Source organism: Colletotrichum navitas, assembly GCF_030913465.1.
Source record: "Colletotrichum navitas strain CBS 125086 chromosome Unknown LY79scaffold_72, whole genome shotgun sequence".
NCBI lineage: Eukaryota > Fungi > Ascomycota > Sordariomycetes > Glomerellales > Glomerellaceae > Colletotrichum > Colletotrichum navitas.
Genome location: NW_026850618.1, coordinates 18388 through 38577, shown reverse-complemented (window position 1 = coordinate 38577; position 20190 = coordinate 18388). Strand labels below are relative to the sequence as shown.

The 20190-nt window shown below is 26.9% G+C and overlaps 3 protein-coding genes across 3 annotated transcripts; all 3 read left to right on the top strand.

Annotated features, from left to right (window-relative positions):
* The first annotated feature begins 685 nt into the window (after nucleotides 1-685).
* Nucleotides 686-1394, top strand: LY79DRAFT_695051 (glycosyl hydrolase family 71-domain-containing protein). The gene has a single exon (XM_060564806.1). It carries the CDS (start codon nucleotides 754-756, stop codon nucleotides 1171-1173), a length of 420 nt encoding a protein of 139 aa, XP_060410146.1. The 5' UTR covers nucleotides 686-753; the 3' UTR covers nucleotides 1174-1394.
* A 560-nt stretch (nucleotides 1395-1954) lies between these two features.
* On the top strand, nucleotides 1955-3052 carry LY79DRAFT_695042 (uncharacterized protein). The gene has a single exon (XM_060564805.1). It carries the CDS (start codon nucleotides 2265-2267, stop codon nucleotides 2487-2489), a length of 225 nt encoding a protein of 74 aa, XP_060410145.1. The 5' UTR covers nucleotides 1955-2264; the 3' UTR covers nucleotides 2490-3052.
* A 1062-nt stretch (nucleotides 3053-4114) lies between these two features.
* LY79DRAFT_639252 (uncharacterized protein) lies at nucleotides 4115-4599 on the top strand. The gene is made up of 3 exons (XM_060562315.1): nucleotides 4115-4193; nucleotides 4251-4368; nucleotides 4418-4599. The coding sequence occupies exons 1-3, from the start codon at nucleotides 4129-4131 to the stop codon at nucleotides 4457-4459; spliced, it is 225 nt and encodes a 74-aa protein (XP_060410144.1). The 5' UTR covers nucleotides 4115-4128; the 3' UTR covers nucleotides 4460-4599.
* Nucleotides 4600-20190: the final 15591 nt, after the last annotated feature.

Genomic DNA, 20190 nt, shown 5'->3' with positions numbered 1-20190 from the left:
TTTAATAGCTTAGCAAAGGCCGCGATAGCCGCATTCCGATTCTGCCTAAGGTCCGCAACGCTGCTTGAATACTACCTGCACTCTGTAGACACCTTGTGCGGCTGTCAGTCGAGAGTCATGCCACTCAAAATTCGTTACCGCTGCATGTTTTCCGATATCATCATCATGTAGTTGTTTTTTCTGACTTCCCAGGGGCCGTCTCAATCCATTACTCCTTCTAGCTTAGCGAGACAATATCAGCTTTTTAACCCCTGATTCAGGGACTTGCAGATGAAATTAGCACGATGAACCAACAGCCATGCTTCAAAGGTTCTCCGCTAGCTACATGTGCTGCTTGCCGCCAAGGAAAAGGTTGGAACGGCGGCCGATGCGGCACAGCAGTTCTCAAATCCACATCAGCCCCTACTAGTCTCTTTGGACTTGTTGAACTTCCTAATCCAGCTTAATAGTCTTCACAGTAAACCCTTGAGCAAAAGAGCATTGTGGATTTCCGGTGGTAAAAGTCTTGTCGTATTGGTTTCATTGCGATAAAATTCCCAGAGGCCATGTCGACACGCCTCGGATTCTACTTGCGGGAAGCCCATATCAAATAAGGCAAACTAGAAGGATTAAAAATGGCTCCTCGTCCCAGCCCTCGATGTAATTCCTAGCGACTCCCCAAGCCTCATGAATAGCCTTATCATTTCTTTCAGACGCTTTGGTGACTACACCGTTCGCTCGTTCGACCATTGGCTGCGTTCCTTTCCATCTTTTATGGAACACATTGACACACACTCTCTTGGACATCAAATTCCTCAATCCTATCTGAAAGACTTGGCCACAGAATCTAGGAAGATGACTGCCATTTTCTTCGCCCTATGGACTCTTCCGTTTTGTATTATGCAAGTGGATGCAAAGGCTGTCTTTGCTCATTTCATGGTGAGATCATCAGTTCAGATACTAAAAGCCAATTACTCATCATCACGGGTTGGGAACACTGAGAACTATGCGATGAAAGACTTTGAATACGATGTCTCGCTGGCTCAACAAGCGCATATTGATGGGTTTGCCCTCAACATAGCCTATAGAGAGGCCACCAACGCAGGAAGCGTCAACATGATGTTTAATGCAGCCCAGACGGCCAGGTTCAAGCTCATCTTATTTGACTACGCCGACTGGGGTCCCTGGCCTTAGCAAAATGTCATTAATATATTAAACGTCTACTTAGATAGCCTGGCCTACTTTTAACATTCAACTGGTCAGCCCTTAGTTTCTACCTTTAAAGGCCCTAGACAGTCTAAGGACTAGGTCTATATAAAAGAGCAAACTAATGCCTTCTTTATACCCTCCTGGTCTTCACTTAGCGCCAAGCGCACAATAAAGAAGAATATTACTAACAGACTCTTTACCTAGGGCACCTAGCCTAAAGGACCTAACGACATTAGCAAGGAGATTAACGCTTCCTACGTTAACTTTTTAGGGAAAGACGCTAGTAGTAACAAGAGGCCTTATATAATGCTTGTCTTGCCCTGGTTCTATACTAACCTCCTAGGCTATAAGAAGAATTAGCTTTAGCGTAGTAATAGCCTCTAGTTTTACTACTAAAGCTATATCTAGTATATATAACCTAAGTATATCTGTTATGGCGCTGGCAGGAAGGTCCTGGAGCAGCAGCTGTGTGCACCTGCCTACTTAAGTGTGGTTGTTCTAAGACCTTCTAGTCTTAGAATTCTGTATCCTTTTGCGTAGATGCCACAGTGGAATGCGCAAAGCCAAGGACACGTCAGCAGTGTGACTACCACTGGAGTAGCCTGGCTGCTAGCATGTGACAAATTTAGATTATAAATATATTAGTTAAAAGTCTATAAATTTAAGGTAATAACTATAGTAAATTTACTATTAGTTATATAATTAATATATACCTAATTAACTAGGGATATTATTATAATTAACTACTGTATCTATGTACTTTAACAGCGATAGCTTCTGAGTGGTACCTTGGTCGTTGTTTATATACCACTTTGATTTTGGCCAGTTCCTGCATCCTAGTTAGGCACCGGCTGTGCCACGCTTCGTGTTCGCCGTGGCATGCGGCGCACTTCCGGGGTGTAGCCGTGTTACTTTTCGAGGGGCACTCTTGGGTTATATGTTCTTGCGCACAGTAGCCATATGTTATTGTTGCCTTGCACTAGGTTCCTATATGGCTGTATGCGTGGCATCTGAAGCATTATCTTAGATGGCACTGTCTATTGTATTGTTTGCATTAGAAAACCTTACTTCACTAGATGAGTCCTTTATTAATAAGTTTATTAGCATCCTCTACCTTATCAAACTTAATAATAATAGATAAGATAGACTTTATAGTAGAGGATCTAGTTAACTATTTAATGTATTTAATCTCTGCAGTGGGGATAAAGGCTTTATTATCCTGCAGTAGTTCATCTCAGAGTTCCATAAAGAGTTCCATATCTATTAAACTAGTTTGTATACCATATACTAGAATTCCATAGGTTAGGATCCACACCATAGCACTATTGCCTATTCAGTGTTCCCAGTCCTCCGCGAACTGTTATATCTGAGGTAGTGGCTGTTTTGATACTCAGGTCGCCACTTTTCAGTTAATTCGCAGACACAGTCTTTAGTTTACAGATGTGCTCATTACTGCTCTGTTCAATGGCGCAGTCTATGTGCACCTTGAGGTTACAGGTGTTCATGGCTCTAATACTAGCAATAGTGATAAGATCTCTAATGTTTATAATGACCTCACGTAGGATTTAAATTTAGAACGGTCTTTAGTTCTGTAAGTTATGCATGCTTACTATAAGTCCTCCTCTGGTGGCTACACTGGCATAAGACTGTGCGGCGCTCCCCTGATTCATCGGCCCTAGTGCTTGTATATCCCTCACCATCTTAACAATCAGCTCACTAGCTTTCAGTGCCTCCTTAGCGGCTGTGTTAGTGTCCTTGTTAGTGTTAGTATTCTCCTTGATTTCAGCTGTGTTTTACTGGATTACGATTCTAATACTACTCGTGGTTCAGGTAGTATTCTCATCCTTTTACTATAATAAAGGGGCCTTAACCTAACCCTACTTGTTAATTATTAAGCTAACTCTAAGGTTTAGGTAAAACAGGCACCTATATTATCGGTATTTTTATCCCTAACTCTTAGTTTAACGTTCCCGTTAGTTCGGCATTCCCGTTAGTTCGGCATTCCCGTTAGTTCGGCGTTCCCATTAGTTCGGCGTTCCCGTCAATTCAGCATTCCTATTAATTTAGCGTTCCTAATACTATAGTATTAATAGTAAGTTTAAGCTCCCTAATAGGTAGCATTGCGCTATAACCCATAGCCTTCACAACTCTTAAGGCTAGATTTATACTACAAGTACATAATAATTTTAAAGTACTCCTTACTAAGGTAATTAGAGAAGCATAGTATCACAAGCAGGTCAAGGTAACTAACTGCGCCACAAAGCAAAATCTTCAATAATAATGCACCTACATCATTTTCTCTTGTTCTGCATTATATAGCTACACACCAGTTAGACGCCTACCACTGTAAGCGACCGGGTCTTAATACATGGCTACATGTAACAGGCTAGGCCTGTATCAGGCCTTGCTGGATATCGCGGCCATAAGCCACCCCTGATGAGGCCCACCGTGGAACCCATGATGCCGACGATCCAATGGCCAGTGCGGCATGTCCCTGATTAGACCAGTGGTAAGGCAGAGATGGAATGTTTTTCCCTTCTGATCCTTATCTGAGGATACTCGTACGTAGTCACCATAGCTGGTTGTAATACACCTCGCCTTAGACCGTTACATTACATCTACTCAGCAGGGGGGTTTTACTTTTGCCTGCTACTAAAGTAGTTTAGTATTCTTAAGCCTATATAGTAGGCTCCTATGGTCTCCTGTGTTATACTTAATAGTGTGCATCTACAGAGCCTAAATTACTACTTTAAATATTTAGTATATAATTTAAAACTAAACTCTTTTTAAATCACTTGAATATAATACTAATTGAAGGATTTTTAAGCCTCAACCTGATTTAAAAACTATATAAAAGAATTAAAACTGCTCTCTCTTCTTCCAAGTAGACTATCACTAATTCCTTACCATATTAACTTACACTACACTTTTGTCCTTAAAATGAAGCTTGTTACTATACTTTCTATTTTCATTAGCACTACAATGGCTACTCGTCGTGTTTGCCGGTATGTTGTCTCTAACTCTCTTGCATTATAAGGTTTAGGTAAATAACATGCTATTAGATGCACGTACAATAGTGAATATAGCTACGACGACACCGAAGCTACCTGCGCTCAAGTTGGAGGGACCATGGCGTCAAAGTATTGCGTAACTAATCATGCACAGCAGGACTGGAGCAAGGTAAGTTAGATTACCTTTTACATAATTACATACTAACATGCGTATAAAGAGGTGTGTAGATCAAGGGAACTGCTGGAAGACATCAGGGTAAATAGGAGTTTTGTTGGTATGTTTGGTAGCTGGATGATGTACAGAGGAAAGTAGGGATAGAGCGGCCTGGCTGGGCCGATTAGATCATGCAGATCCAGCTATATTAATGGCCTTCTTCAGCTGTTGCCTCTTAGTTACGGCCAGATATCCTTTAGCGGTGTTATCCGCTGGGGATACTAAGGCTTAATAACTAACAAAGGGGTCTTAGGTCTTGTTAGGAATCTTGCTAATTAAGATACATAGTAATTAATTTTGTAACTTATAAGACACCCCTATGTCACAAGGTGACCAGGACTATAGGCCATAATAGCTGTGCTAGGTGTAGCTGATAAGCTATAGAGACCACTAGGGCTAGGCATAGACCACTAGAGGTCATATAACTAGGAAAGGGTTTATAGAAGGATTTAAAGGCAAAGCTACTAAAGAAGGCCCTACTATAGTTTTCTTTTCCTCTTTATCTTAGAATCTTTATTCTAGGTAATATAGTTATAAGTTATTTAACTTTAGTTATTACTACTATAATACTATTTTAAGATTTTTTTTTTACTTTTTAAAAATAAAAAATAATATTTTCTTTATACTATTAAGCCTTAACTAATAAGTACCTTTAAATATTATTTATAATACTATTATAAAAGTAATAACTAAGGTTAAATAACTTATAACTATATTACTTAGAATAATAATTCTAAGATAAAGAAGAAAAAAAAACTATAGTAAGACCTTTTTTATAGCCTTGCCTTTAAATTCTTCTATAAACCTTTTCTTAGTTATATAACCTCTAGTAGTCTATACTTAGCCTTAGTAGTCTCTATAGCTTATTAGCTACACCTAGTATAGCTATTATAGCCTATAGTCCTAGTTACCTTATAATATTACTTTTTTTTTACTAGTAATATTATTTATAATATTAGAACTTACTAACTAGCCTTAAAAATAACCTTTTTTTTATAAGTTAATTTTTTAATTTTTTTATATAAATCTTTTTTTTAAGAAATATTTTTTTAAAATAAACGCTAGTAAAGTAAAGTTAAGACTTAAAAAGTATTAGTTAACTTATAAAGTAATAATAAGTTAATAGTTTATTAAGTAGCTTTATTATTATTAAAATAAAAAAGTACTTTAGTGTTTTTTACTATAGCTTATAACTATTAAAATAGGTTAACTAAAGGTCTAGTAGCTATTAAGTAATCTTTATAAAATCTTTATAGTACTACTAGTAAATAATAAAAGCCTTTAGTATTATACTAAGTTAAATCTTTATTATAACTTAACTAATTAACCTAGTACTAAAGTCTTTTATAGTTTATCTTAGACTTTAGTACTTATAATACTTTATACTTAGGTTTATTACTAAAGTTAAATATTATAAGGAGAAGTAGTTCTTATTATTATCTAAAGAAAAAGTTAATAAGGGCTTTTTTAAGCTTACTTAGGTAAAATACTAAATAGGCCTTAATACCTTTAAGTAATTAAACTTTCTAGGTTTTTTTTAATTTAGTTACTATAATAGGCTAAAGACTTACTTATAGGTTCTAAAGCTTATTAAAGTTATTATATTTCTAGTAGTTTATATTAATAAAAACTTTATTATTAACTTAAAGCTTATTAGGTTACTTATACTAGTTAGTATAATAATAGTACTATTCTTAAGTAATTTTTATATTCTTTTTAGCTATTTACTAATACTTATAGATCTTCTAGGCCTAGTACTAAGTATCTATTTTATTAAGCTTTTCTTTAGTACTATTATACTTCTAGGTATAGTTATCTTAATTAAAACTTAACCTTAGAGGTCTTTTAAATTTAACTTTATAAAAAAATAAACTAGTAGTCTTATTAAAGAAGACTATATAAGTAAAGTCTACTACTAGAACTATATTACTTTAGTTATTTTAGTAGTAATTAATAAAAAAGTAAAGTTATTATATAATATATTAGTTTAAGACCTTAGTTTATTTATTAGTCTAAAAATAGTCTATAGTAAATAGCTTTATTTTAATACTATAGATATAGTAAAGCTTATTTTAAAAGTCTAATATAAACTAGAGGCCTTAGTCTAAAGTAATAGTTTTAAGTAAACTAAAAATTAAAAAGACTTTTTTATAAAATATTTATACTATATTTTTTATAGTAATTATCTTAAAGTAAAAAATAAATATAGCTTATTTACTTAAGTAGTTAACTATTACTTAAAGGTTATTATAGCCTTTTTTATTTTTTAAATAAAATATAAAGTTAGTAATAATATACTACTAAAGGTAATATAAGATAAGTAAAAAATAAAGTTCTTTAAGGGGTTTATTTTATAGCTTTTAGCTATAGTAGTATATATAGTAGTTCTAAATATATCTTTTTATATTAGCTAAAAAACTAAGCTAGTAATAGTATTCCTTAAGGATTTTTATTATTTATTATAGCTAAAGTAAGTAAATAGTTTTTAGTTATAGGCCTCTTAAATTATATAAGTATATAGGTTTTTTTTAAAAGTACTACTAATTTATAATTTATTATTAATAAGTTATTCTAGAGTTTTTAGTATTTTTACTTTTTTACTTATAAGCTTATAAAAGGCTTTTAGTAATAAGATAATAAGGTTATAGTTTAACTAAAGAATTTATTTTACTAGTAAATATTTTTAAAAGTTATTTTCTAAGGTTAAAGTATTAACTATAATCTTTACTAAGGTAGTTCTTATAGGTATTAGTACTATATTTTATAGTAGCTACTTTAGCTCTTTAGTAATCTTAAAGAAAAATAATATAAGTAAAAGTAATACTTAGGTATAGCTTACTTCTTTTAGTAACTTTTAGGTTACTAAATCTTTTTTTTTAATAAAGTATTTACTAGTATATTTTTTTTTAAGTAATACTAAATAATAAAATTAAAGTCTACTATAGTTTTAGCCTAGTAAGCTTAGTAACTATTTAGTAACTTCTTTATTATAAAGTATAAAAGTAGTTAGTAGTTAATAATAACTTTAAATCTTTAGTAATAGCTTACTAGCTCTAAGTACTATTCTTTAAGAACTAAAATTACTACTAGTAGTTCTTTATTATAAATTATATAGTTAACCTTAGCTTTTATTATTATCTTTAAATAAAAGGCTATAAGATACTAAGTCTTATTTTTTTAGTACTAAAGTATTACTTTAGTATAAATAAAGTCTAAGGTATTTATCTTTAAATAAGTAAGTAGCTTTAGTTAAAAATATTAAAGTATAAAGGTATTAGTTAAAGTATACTTTAGGAATTTAAAAGCTTTCTTATAATCTATAGTTTATTAGTAAATATAGTCTTTAGTAGTTAGGTAGTTAAAGAGGTATATAACTTATTTATAGTTAATTATAAACCTTTAGTAAAAGTTATAAAATCCTAGAAAAAATTATACTCTTTTTACTATAGTAAGTACTTTTTAGTTTTTTACTATAGTAATCTTTTTAAGGTTAAGTTAAATACTATTAGTACTTAGTATAAATCCTAAGTATTTAGTAGTTATTATTTTAAATTTATACTTCTTAATATTAGCCTATAGACTAGCTTCTTAAAGTTAACTAAGTACTTTTTTAATATACTCTTAGTATTTAAGGAGGTCTTTAGAGAAGATTAAAATATTATTAAGGTATATAATATAAAAATTATCTAGGTATTTTATAAGAATATTATTTATATAGTATTAGTAAGTAGCTAGTTTATTATAAAGTCTAAAAGGTAATACTTTATACTTATAAGCTTTATAATAGGTATAAAAGGTTATTAAGTCCTTAAAGTTAAAGTATACGTTAATTTTATAGAACACTTATTAAATATTTAGCTTAATAAAGATTTTTATTTTACTTATTTAGTTTAAAGTCTTATTAATAAGTAATAAAAAGTATTAGTTTTTTTAGTAATATTATTTAGTTTTTAAAAATTAATATTAAATTAAAGACTTTTATTAGCTTTATATATAAATAATATAAGAGAGGCCTAAGAAGTATTCCTAAAGGATATAAAACCCTTCTAGAGATTCTCTAGTAGGTATTTCTAGGTAGCCTATAGTTCTACTAGTAACTACTTATATAAAGGGTAGTAAGTAAGCTTATTTTTTTTATATTCTTTAAGTTTAATTTTATAGTTATAAGAATAATAAAAAGAAAGTTAGTTACTAGTAGTTTTACTAAATATATCTTAGTAAGTAGCTAGCTTAAGAGGTAATTTAGTATTAACTAAGTCTTTTATAACTTACTTATTCTAGTCTAATAAGTCTTATTTATTTCTTTTAGATTCTTTTTTTATATTAATTATCTTATTTAGCTTATAAAGAAAAATAAAGCCTAATTTAATATTTTTTTTAAAGGTTTATATTAAAAGTAATAGTATTCATAAATATAAAGTAGTTATATTTCTAAAGTATAACTAATTATATTAAGTGTCCTTTTTTTTAATAAAGTCTTAGTTACTAAAGGTCTTAGTCTTAAAGTGCTTATTTTATTTTATAAAGGCTATTAGTTATATTTTACTTATAAAAGTATTAAAGGATTAACCTAGGCTACTAAGGTAATTACCTAGCTTTTATTTTTTACTAGTATTATTAGTAATTAACTTTAAAAATAGCTTACTATCTTTTAGTATTAATCTAGTACTAAATATTAATTTTATTAAAAGTATAAAGGTCTTTTATATCTTATATAATAGTAGGTAGTAATAATACTTAAGGGGTATTAAGAGGCTAAAAAAGATATTAGTTTTTTATATTAAGGTTTACTTTATAGTAAGTAAACTACTAATATCTTAAGATTATATTATAGTAGCCTATATTAAGCTATAATAAGGAAGTTTATATTAAGTAATATTAGTTAATATATATATTAGCTTTTTATATTACTTAAATATTATTTAATTATTTACTATTAAATCTTATAGTAAAGATAAGCTTAGGTAGTAGGCTATAAAGAGTATTATAGAATTTTTTAAGTAAAGTAGTTACTTAAGGGTATATAAAGAAGTAACCTTTTACTCCTATATTAAGAAAAGTATATAGTTAAATTCTATATTTATTAAAAGCTATTATAAGTTTAGTCTTAAGAGGTCTTTTTCTTATAAGGTCTTATAAGTTTATTAATATAATAAATAGTCTATAGTCTTCTTATATACTATACTTTAATAAAAAGTTATATTTTACTAAAGTATTTAGTTTTTTACTAGTTAATTAAGATCTTTCTTAATAGTCTTCTTAAGATTAACCTTATTTATAATAGCCTTTTAGTAGTAAAAGTAATTATAAATAGTATAGTTAGTACTACTATAACTAAAATAAGTATTAACTTTTACTAAACGTTAATAAAAGACTATAGGTATTTAGTTATAGTTAAGTTAATAAGTAATAGTATTAGCCTTTAAAGTATTAGTAGTAGTAAATATAAAAGTATTATACTAGCTAAGGCTAGCTTTTTTAGTATAAGTAATAGTAGTATAAGTTAATAAAGGTTTTATAGTATAAGTAGCTTTTACTATATACTTAGTATACTACTAGTAATTTATACTAATATTAATATACTACTAAATAATAGTATTTTAAAAAGTAACTAAGAGCTTATTATAAAAGTGTTTTTTTATTAGCTAGTAAATAGCTTACTAACTTTAGTATATTTTATAAATTTAGTATACTTAGCTTATATATTTTTAAAAGTAATTATAAGGTTATTAAGCTTTTATTTAGTATTATTAATAACTATAAAGCTAATATAAATAGCTTATAGCTTTACTAAGATATTTTTATAGTAGTAACTATTAGGTTAGTTTTACTAATTAAAAAGTAAATAAGGTTAATAGTATATTCTTTAACTTAGCTATAAGTATATTTAAAATAGTAGTTATTTTTTTAGTAAGTATAATTCTTAAGTTAAGTAGTAATTTAAAAAAGCTAGTACTTAAACTTTAAGTTCTTATTATCTTTTTTATCCTTAATTCTAGTAAAGATAAAGACTTTAAGAAGTTTAGTATTCTTATACTAGTAAATATTATTACTAGCTATTAAGAAAGTAAAAAGGTTAATATATAGGCCTCTAGCTTTTAAGTTAGTAATTTACTATTATAGGTCTTTAAAAACTATATAGTCTTAGGTTTTATTAGCTTATTATTACTTTAGGTATTTTATTTAATTATTTAAAGTAAAGTTAGTATTTTTTACTTTTTAAAGTTTAGTCTTTAGGAAAGTAATTATAAAGATATACTTTTTATAATTAATAATAAGTTTCTTAGTCTTAGTAAATAAAACTTCTTAGTTATTAGTATATACTATAGTAATAAAGCTAAGTTTAAGCTTTAAGTATTACTAAGTAAGTCTTATAGTAAGTTATTAGTATACTTAGTTATAAAGATTAATTAAATTATAATAATAAAGCTTTTTAAATAGCTTTTAGGTAAATTTATACTTTTTTTTATTAGTAAATAAGCTAATACTTTTTAGTTAAAGAAAAGCTATAATATTATTAACTAGGTTATTAATATATTAGCTATAAGTAGCTTAGTTAGTAAATATAAAAAGGTTTTTAGTATTAATATTTTTAAGGAGGTAATTAAAATTAAAACCTAAGACTTTAGTAAGGTCTTATTTTTTATTTTCTATAAAAGTACTATAGTAGTTAGCTAGTAGGACTTTTATAAAAGTAAAAGTCTTAGTATTTAAAGTAATAAGACTACTAGTACTTATAAATTAGGTTATCTTTAATAAAAAAAAAGAAGGTTAATTAGTAAGTATATTATTAACTAGTATATAATAGTATTATAAATAAGGTTTAAGGGTACTTACTAGTTAAGGCTTAATAATATAAAGAAAATATTATTTTTTATTTTTAGAAAATAAATTTTTTTTAAAATAGTATTATAGTAGTAATAACTAAGGTTAAATAACTTATAACTATATTACTTAAAATAAAGATTCTAAGATAAAAAGAAAAAAAAAACTATAGTAAGGCCTTTCTTTATAGCCTTATTTTTAAATCTTTTTATAAACCTTTTCTTAGTGTTATAGGCTATACCTAGTTAATTAGTATAGGCTAGGTGCCTATTACTTACCTTTATAAGTGCTAGTAAACAACAAGTAAAGGACTTATTATTATATACTTTTTAACTATTTAGCTAGATAGCTTAATTAGTAGTACTTACTATTATATTTACCTACCTAATAGGTAGGTAGGCCTTATATAATAAGACACTAAAGGCTAAGATTTACTAGTAGCTAAACTATACCTACACTAGTAAGGCCTATTTCTTTACACTTAGTTATATAACCTTTAGTAGTTTATACTTAGCTTTAGTAGTCTTTATAACTTATTAGCTATACTTAGTATAGCTATTATAGCCTATAGTCCTAGTTACTTTATAATAATACTATTATATACTAGCTAATAATATACTTACTAATTAACTTCTTTTTTCTTTATTAAGAATAGCCTAATTTATAAGTACTAGTAGTCTTATTACTTTTAATACTAAGACCTTTACTTTTATAGGAGTCTTACTAGCTAACTACTATATATAATAGGATTTATAGTAATAGCTGTAGGTCTTAGTAATAGATTACTAAGCCTCTAGCGCTCTACCCCACCATCTAGTTTTCTAGTAGTAGAGCCCCTATTGTCTAGGCTCTATAAGCTTAAGTCTTATAATACACTAATACCTACTATTAAGCTCTACCTAGTTAAGTGCCTATAGCTATTATCTTATAATTCTTAAGCTTTTATCTCTCTTAAGTAACTAGTATAAGTAAGATAAATTAGAATAACAGTAGATATACTAATTACTTACTAACCTATTATTAATATACTACTAGTATAAATAAGCTATAGCTATCTATAGCTAAGTACCTAATATACTTAATTAAAGGTAAAGACTAACTACTATTATTAGAAAGGTTTATATAAGGACCTAATAAAGAAGAAGTATAAGGAAGTTACTATTATAAGGCCTAGATATACTAGACTTACTAATAGTTAGTAATAATACCTTTATTAATAAATAGTTATAAAGTAGTTAAAGTATTAGTATAATTATATAAGTTAAGGGTTTAGATCTTATATAGGTAATAATATTATACTTTTAAGAAACTATAAAGACTATAGTTAAAGAACACTAAGAAAAATAAAGGTATTATAAGTGCTTTTATAAAAGCTTACTAACTAACTAGTGTAGTAATCTAGTAAAAAGAATATAAGAAACCTTTATTTTATAACTATAGACTCCTAGGGAAGAATCTATAAGTGCCTAAGTAGTAGATTAGATTAATACTATAGAGGTAGCTAATAGGCTTTATCTAGAGAGTACTATAAAGTAATAAGTTAAATAGGCCTTATTAAAGGTATCTTTATTATTATAAATATAATAGTATAACTATAAGAAGAGGCTTACTAAACCCTTAGTCTAAGATAACTTTTTAGTGTTTATTTACTAAAAGTATATTAACCTAGAGGCCTAGGAGTAAGACTACTAGTAAAGCTTTAAAGAATATAAATATATAATAGCTAGACCTTATTATAGTACTTTACTAAGTAGTTAGTAATACACTATAACCTTAGTATAAAGATATAGAGGACTTAAAGGCTAAGGCCTACTAATACTTCTTTAGGTTACTTTACTTATTATAAATAAAATAATCTAGTAAAAGGTACTTATCCTCTATATAAAGAATATAGCCTATAAAGCTAATTAATTATAGTTACTAAAGGACTAGAAATTTAGTAAAAGGTTATAAAAGATAATAAAAAGCACCTTAGAACTACTAATAAGCACCTATAGAGGCCTATGCCTTAATAAAGGGATTAGAAGAAAGAGGCCTTAAGGACTTAAAGCTAGTAAATATAATATACTACTAGCTAGAAGGTAACTAGTATAGTAGTTAGTTATATAGTAGCTAGTTACTAAAAGGTTAACTAAAGTTTAAGTACTATTTTATTTATAACTAAAAAGGTATCTTATAACTATATACCTAAAGAAAAGTTTAATAGTATAAGTAATAGTAGGCTATTTAATTACTAACTAGACTAAGAAGCTACTATAGTATAGTATATTATAATAGGCCTAAGAATTTAAGAGCTTAATCCTATAGAAAATAAGTAGTATAAGTAATATACTTAACTTACTTATACCTTAGATAATAAAGGTACTTATTAAGGTAACTATAACTAGTATAGTAATTATCTTATAAAAGATATTAAGAAGGTTATAAAAGTATTAATAAATATATACTCTAAGGTAGACCTTATTAGTAGTAGACTAGTAAAGTACTAGGCCTTAAGCTAGCTAAAGTAAAGACACTAACCCTTAAGGTATTTATAAGAGAACTAATAGGTTAAAGAAGGCTTATTAGTTAACCTTCTTCTTAATTAATAATTAAGGTTAACTATAGAAGATTTACTAACTAGTTATTAAAATAGACAAAGGAGAAGACCTACTTAATATCCTTATATCTAGATAGTCTATAGGCTAAAAAGTATCTAGATTAATATAGCTACTAATAAGTAGTATTATAAGTAATCTTTATTACTAAGCCTAAGGTAATTACTTATAATATAGTTAAAAAAAGAAGTAAGTATATATACTTTATATTTTTATAAAGTTAGTAAACTAGTAGAGATAAAACTAGTAATATTCTCCTAAAGAGCTTAAGAGTAAAGTAGTAACCTTTAATAAAGGTTTAGTAATAGGACTATAGGTCTATAATAAGGTAAAATATATAATTAACCTAGAGCTAGAGAAGAAGCTACTATTTAGGCTAATCTATTTATTAAATAAAAAACAGCTAGAGAAGCTTTACTAATATTTACTAAGAACTTAGTAAATAAATATATTACTATATCTACTAGTAAGGCTAAAGCACCTATATTATTTATACTAAAGAAAGATAGTACTATATACCTTTATATAGATTATTAAGGCCTTAATAAGGTTACTATAAAGAATTAGTATCTATTACTATTAATTAGTAAGCTATTAGATAGGCTTTAGGAAGTAAAATAGATCTTAAAGGTAGATATCTATAATATATACTACTATATTAATATTAAAAAGAAGACTATTAGAAAACAGTGTTCTAGACTAATATAGTTACTTTAAATATATAGTTATACCCTTTAGGTTAATAAATACACTATAATATTCTAGGCGTTTATTTACTAGGCGCTTAGTAAGCTACTTAATATATATTATATTATATATATAGATAACCTTATAATTTACTTTACTATAAGGAAGTAATATACTAAGGACCTTAAGAAGGTCCTCTAAAGGCTTTAGATATTTAGACTATTTATAAAGCTATCTAAGTGTTTATTTTATTAATAGAGGGTTAAATTCCTAGGTATATAATTACCTTAGATAAGATTAAGATAAATAAGTCCTAAGTGTAAATAATTACTAACTAGAAGGCACTAAAGTCTATAAAGATATCTAAGTGTTCTTAGGGTTCTATAATTTTATTATAAGTTTATCCTAGGGTATATAGGTATTACTATACCTATAATATCCTTATTAAAAAGGTATATAAGTGCTCTTATATATTTAAATAGACAAAGGAGGCTAATATAGCCTTTAATTAGCTAAAGGTTACCTTTTTATTAGTAACTATACTAATATATTAGAACCTATAATAGGCTATATATATAAAGATAAATATATTAATTAAGGCTATTATAGTTATCTTCTCTTAGTAAGTAAAAGGAGTAGTAACTAGTTACCTACTAGTTATAGAAGCTTAGTAAAATAAAGTAATAATAGGCTATAAGGCAGTAAAAGCTACTAGCTATTATAAAAGGATTAAAGTATTAGGCCTATTACCTTTAGGGCTATTAAAGAAGTTCTTAGTCTAATAGATTACTAAGTATTAAAGGTATTATTAGTATACCTATATAGGACCTTTAGGAAGGCTTACTTACTAAGTATATAAATTATTAGTATTTAACTTTAACCTAGAGTATAGACTAAGAAAAATAAATCTAGTAATAGACTATCTAGAGGCTAAACTATATAAGAGAAAGTACTATATATAGATTCTTATAAACTAGTAAAAAAGCTATAGCTTATTAGTAAGCTACTACTAATATATACTAAAGATTATAGGCCTTAAAAGAAAAGTAAAACTATAACTATATATATTTAGGTAGTAAAGGCTTTATTAAATAATCTAGCTATAAGGTAAATAGTTCTAAGATAAAGAATCTCTTCTTAAGTTAGTAGTAGGCTATAAGGTGCCTTAACTATTTAGTAATAATTACTACTATTACTACCTAAGGCTAAAAGTAAAAGGTAATTAGAGAACACTTAGTAAAAGTTACTAGGTAACTAAGAACCTAAAGAGCTAAGGTTATTATACTAGAATAATATATCCTACCTAAGTTATAAAGAACTTATAACTAGTAAAATAGTATATACACTAGACTTTATAACTAAGATAAAAGAGCTTATTAAAGGACTATAGGCTAAAGATAAGTTTTACTTATTATAGTTAGTAAAGGTATATAGTATAGCTAGTAAGTTAAAGTATATACTATTAATAAAGAAGGCACTTATTCTTTAAAAGAAGACTAGTAATCCTATAGGTAAAATTCTAAGGGTAAAGATCCTTTACTAACACTATAATAACCCTAGGGTAAGTATATAGGGCTACTAAGACCTTAAGCTTATTATAAGGAAGTTCTATTAAGAAGAAATTATAAAAGATATATAATAGTATATTAAAGATATAAGTATTATCTTAGTATTATAGTCCTTAGGTATAAGCTATATAGGTAGTTATAGTTACTACTATTACTATTATACTTATTTAAGAGATTTTATAGACTTTATTATAAGGCTATTACTAAGCGCTTATAATAATAGTACTAAGTATAACTATATACTAGTTATCTATATTAAATAACTAAGTTTATAATATTTATATTTACCTAGAAGACACTAAATATAGTATAAATAGTAAAATCCTCTATAAGAGGGTAAAGTATAGGTTTAGGATACCTAAGGGATTATAAGTAATAAGACAAGCTATTTATAAGCCTTTTCTAGAAAAGTTTATAAAAAAAAGGTAATATATTACTAACTATTTACTATATATTACCTATAGACTAATAGTAAATAAATAGACCTATTAGATATTAAAAAGGTATCTATAGCTATATACTAATAGGTTACTAAATAAATAAGTAGTATAGCTAGATAAGGCTAAGTTTACTTATAATAATAGCTATACTCTACTACTAAGGTATTCCCTTTATAGTACTATATAAGTACTACCCTAGGAGTATAAAGTATATACTTAGTAATAAGGTTACTATATAAAGGGTAAAAGAGTAAATTAAGAGAATTACTAAAGTAAAAAGGTAAATAGCTAAGGCATAGGTAAAGGCTACTAAATTATAAGCTACCTATTATAATAGAAGGCACTTATATAAGAGTTTTATTATAAAAGGTTATTAGGCTCTTAATAAAGAATATACACTTTAAGAAAAGAAGCTAGTACTATACTATATTAAGGTAGCTATTATAGAGAGAATTAGTAGCTAGTATACTAAGTGTATCTTCTAGAGTAGTACTAGCGCCTATATAATATATTCTTAGTCTTTTTCTAGAACTATAGGAGGAAAATTAGTAACTACTTACTAAAGACTTAATAAGACTTCCTAAATTAGAACTAGAAGATAATATATAAAAGTAAAAAGATTATTAGCTACTAAGGTAGCAAAAATAATCTCTATTACCTAGTAAAATAGGCTAAATAGCCTATAGAATATAATATATAAGAACTACTAAGCTACCTAAAGAAGGCAAAAGAGTAGTTAAAAGGTATAAGAAATAAAGAAAAAAGTTTACTAAAAATAAGATAACTAGGATATTATTAGTAACTATTTACTAAATATATATTTATTAGTAAAACCTATTTAAGAACTATTTTATTTAACCTAAATACCTTATAAATATCTAGAATAAAGGATTAATAGTATAGAACTATTACTAAGAGGTTAATAATAGATTTATACTTAAGTATTAGGGTTATAAAGATTAATAAAAAGACATTAGCCTTATAAGTAGCCTAGAGGGTATTAGTATAAAGATTAATATACTTATTATAAGTAGCCTACTTTATATTAGTAATAAGGTTAAAAATAACTATTTTACCTTTAGCCTTAGTAATAGCTTTACCCTTAAGGCTAATAAAAGTATAATTATTTACTAAGTGTTTAGTAAACTTATTATATATAAAAGTAGTAAAGTTACCTTAAAGGCTAATAAAAAAGCTATTAAGGGTAACCTAGGCGTTAGTAGTAAGCTAGGCTAAAGTAAAAGGCTTTACTAAGCCTTTACTAATAGTAAGGCTAAAGGAACTAGTAGTAATAAGATTATTAACAGGATCTATAGCTTACTAAAAGCTTATATAAACTCTTAGTTATTCTAGTCCTTACTAAGAGCCTTAGCCTTAGCCTTAGTAGCTTTAAGGAGACTATAGAGGGTTCCTAAGGCTACTAACTACTTAGTAGAGAGAAGGTAACTAAGCTAGTTAAAGGCTATAGTATTATAAGTAACTATAGTAAGGTTAACGTTAATTTAGTAAAAAGTACTATAAGTAAGGTAGTTTACTAACTAGTTACTAATATAGTAATATTTACTATAATACTTAAAAAGAGAGTTAAAAGTATTAGGCTTTAACTTAGATATATACTTATTTTTTTAGTAAGAACATAAGTAGTCTCTAGAGTATAAGTTTTATAGAAAGTTATAGTCTAATAACTATAACTAATAGGGTAGCACTATAGACAGTAATAATATAAGCTAAGATATTATTTACTAAGTACTTAGTAACTAGCTTATAAAACTTCTTAAACTAGGGAACTTATTTAGACGCTTAGGCTTATTACCTTTCTAAGTAACTAAATTATACTTCTTAAGGTTATTAGTAGCTACTTATAGAGTAAGTATATAAGTATTATTATATAAGTAGGCTAGCTAAAATAAGTAAAAGTAGTTATATATCTTGTCTTTATTAAAGATATTAAGAAGTCTAAGCTAGAATTAATTAGTTATAAAATAATTACTAAAGGACTACTAAACTTACCTAAACCTAGACTAAAAAGGTAATATACTTATAGTTAAAAGTAAGCTCTTAGAGGGTAGCCTACTTAAGGTAGACCTTATAACTGCCTACTAAGGGGTTAATAATATAGTTAATAATATACTCCTAAGCAGTAGAATAGTAAGTAAAAGCTAATAAAATATAGCCTTAGTTAATACTACTAAAGTACTCTCTTCTTCTAGGCAGCAGTAATAAATTATTATATTCTAATAGTACTAGGCTATACTATAGAGCTCTTAAGGGACCTATTAGAGAAAACGTTAGTATTTAGTAAAGGCTTACTAATAAAAGGATAACTTACTATAGAACACTTCTTCTTGTTAACTTAGTAGAGAATATACTTAGTAATATAATAGCTAGTAATATAGATAAGGCTAGTAATATTATAATATATACTAAAAAGGTAATAAATATAAAGAGCACTACCTTTTAGATCCTTAAAACCCTTATAAAGATTATACTTTATCTTAATAACTATCTATATATAAGAAATAACTAACATCTTAGGTAATTAGTTAGCAAAGGCTTAGTAAAAGAAAAAAGAATATAAACAGGAAAATAAAGTTAAAGATAAGAAAAATAAAGCTTATAAGATATTATAATAGTAAAAATTATAGATTTATAATAATAAAAATTTACTAAAGGGTTACTAAGTAAAAGAAAAAGAAAAAGAAAAGTAAATAAAAGACTAGTAAAAGAAAACTTTTACTTAAGTAACTACTAGGCAAAAGGAAAATAAGCTAGGTAACTAGCTATATTATATTTACCTCTATATAACTATTTTATCTAGTAAATTATAACCTAGTAACTATTTACTAATGTATTACTAAACAAAAATATAAAGTACACTTAACTAGATAATAACAACAAGGTTACTATATTCTAGAATAATAAGGCCCTTTAGTAAAAGTAATAAAAAGGGGTCTATAAGGTTATTCTAAACAAAGAAGAAGACTATAACTATATATTATTATTATTTCTTTAAAGGATATTATATAATAACTTTAAGATAAAGTCTAAAGGGGAGAAAAGTAATTATAATAGGATTTATAGTAATAGCTATAGGTCTTAGTAATAGATCACTAAGCCTCTAGCGCCCTACCCTACCATCTAGTTTTCTAGCAGCAGAGCCCTTATCATCTAGGCTCTACAAGCTTAAGTCTTATAATACACTAATACCTACTATTAAGCCCTACCTAGTTAAGTGCCTATAGCTATTATCTTATACTATAGTACTTTTATAAAAAATAAAAAATAAAACTTTACTAAAGTCTTAGCTTTTAACTTTAACTATCTTCTTAAAGATATTAATACTAAAAACTTCTTTATACTTACTAGCTAAGCTACTTATAGCTAATATATTAATAACTTAGTTAACAATATTACTACTTTTTTTTAGCTAAAGAATATTAGCTTATTTACTAATAAAGAAAAGTATAAATTTACTTAAAAGCTATTTAAGAAGCTTTACTACTATAACTTAATTAACCTTTATAACTAAGTATATTAATAACTTACTATAAGACTTACTTAGTAATACCTAAAGCTTAAACTTAGCTTTATTACTATAGTATATACTAATAACTAAAAAGTTTTATTTACTAAGACTAAGGAACTTATTATTAACTATAA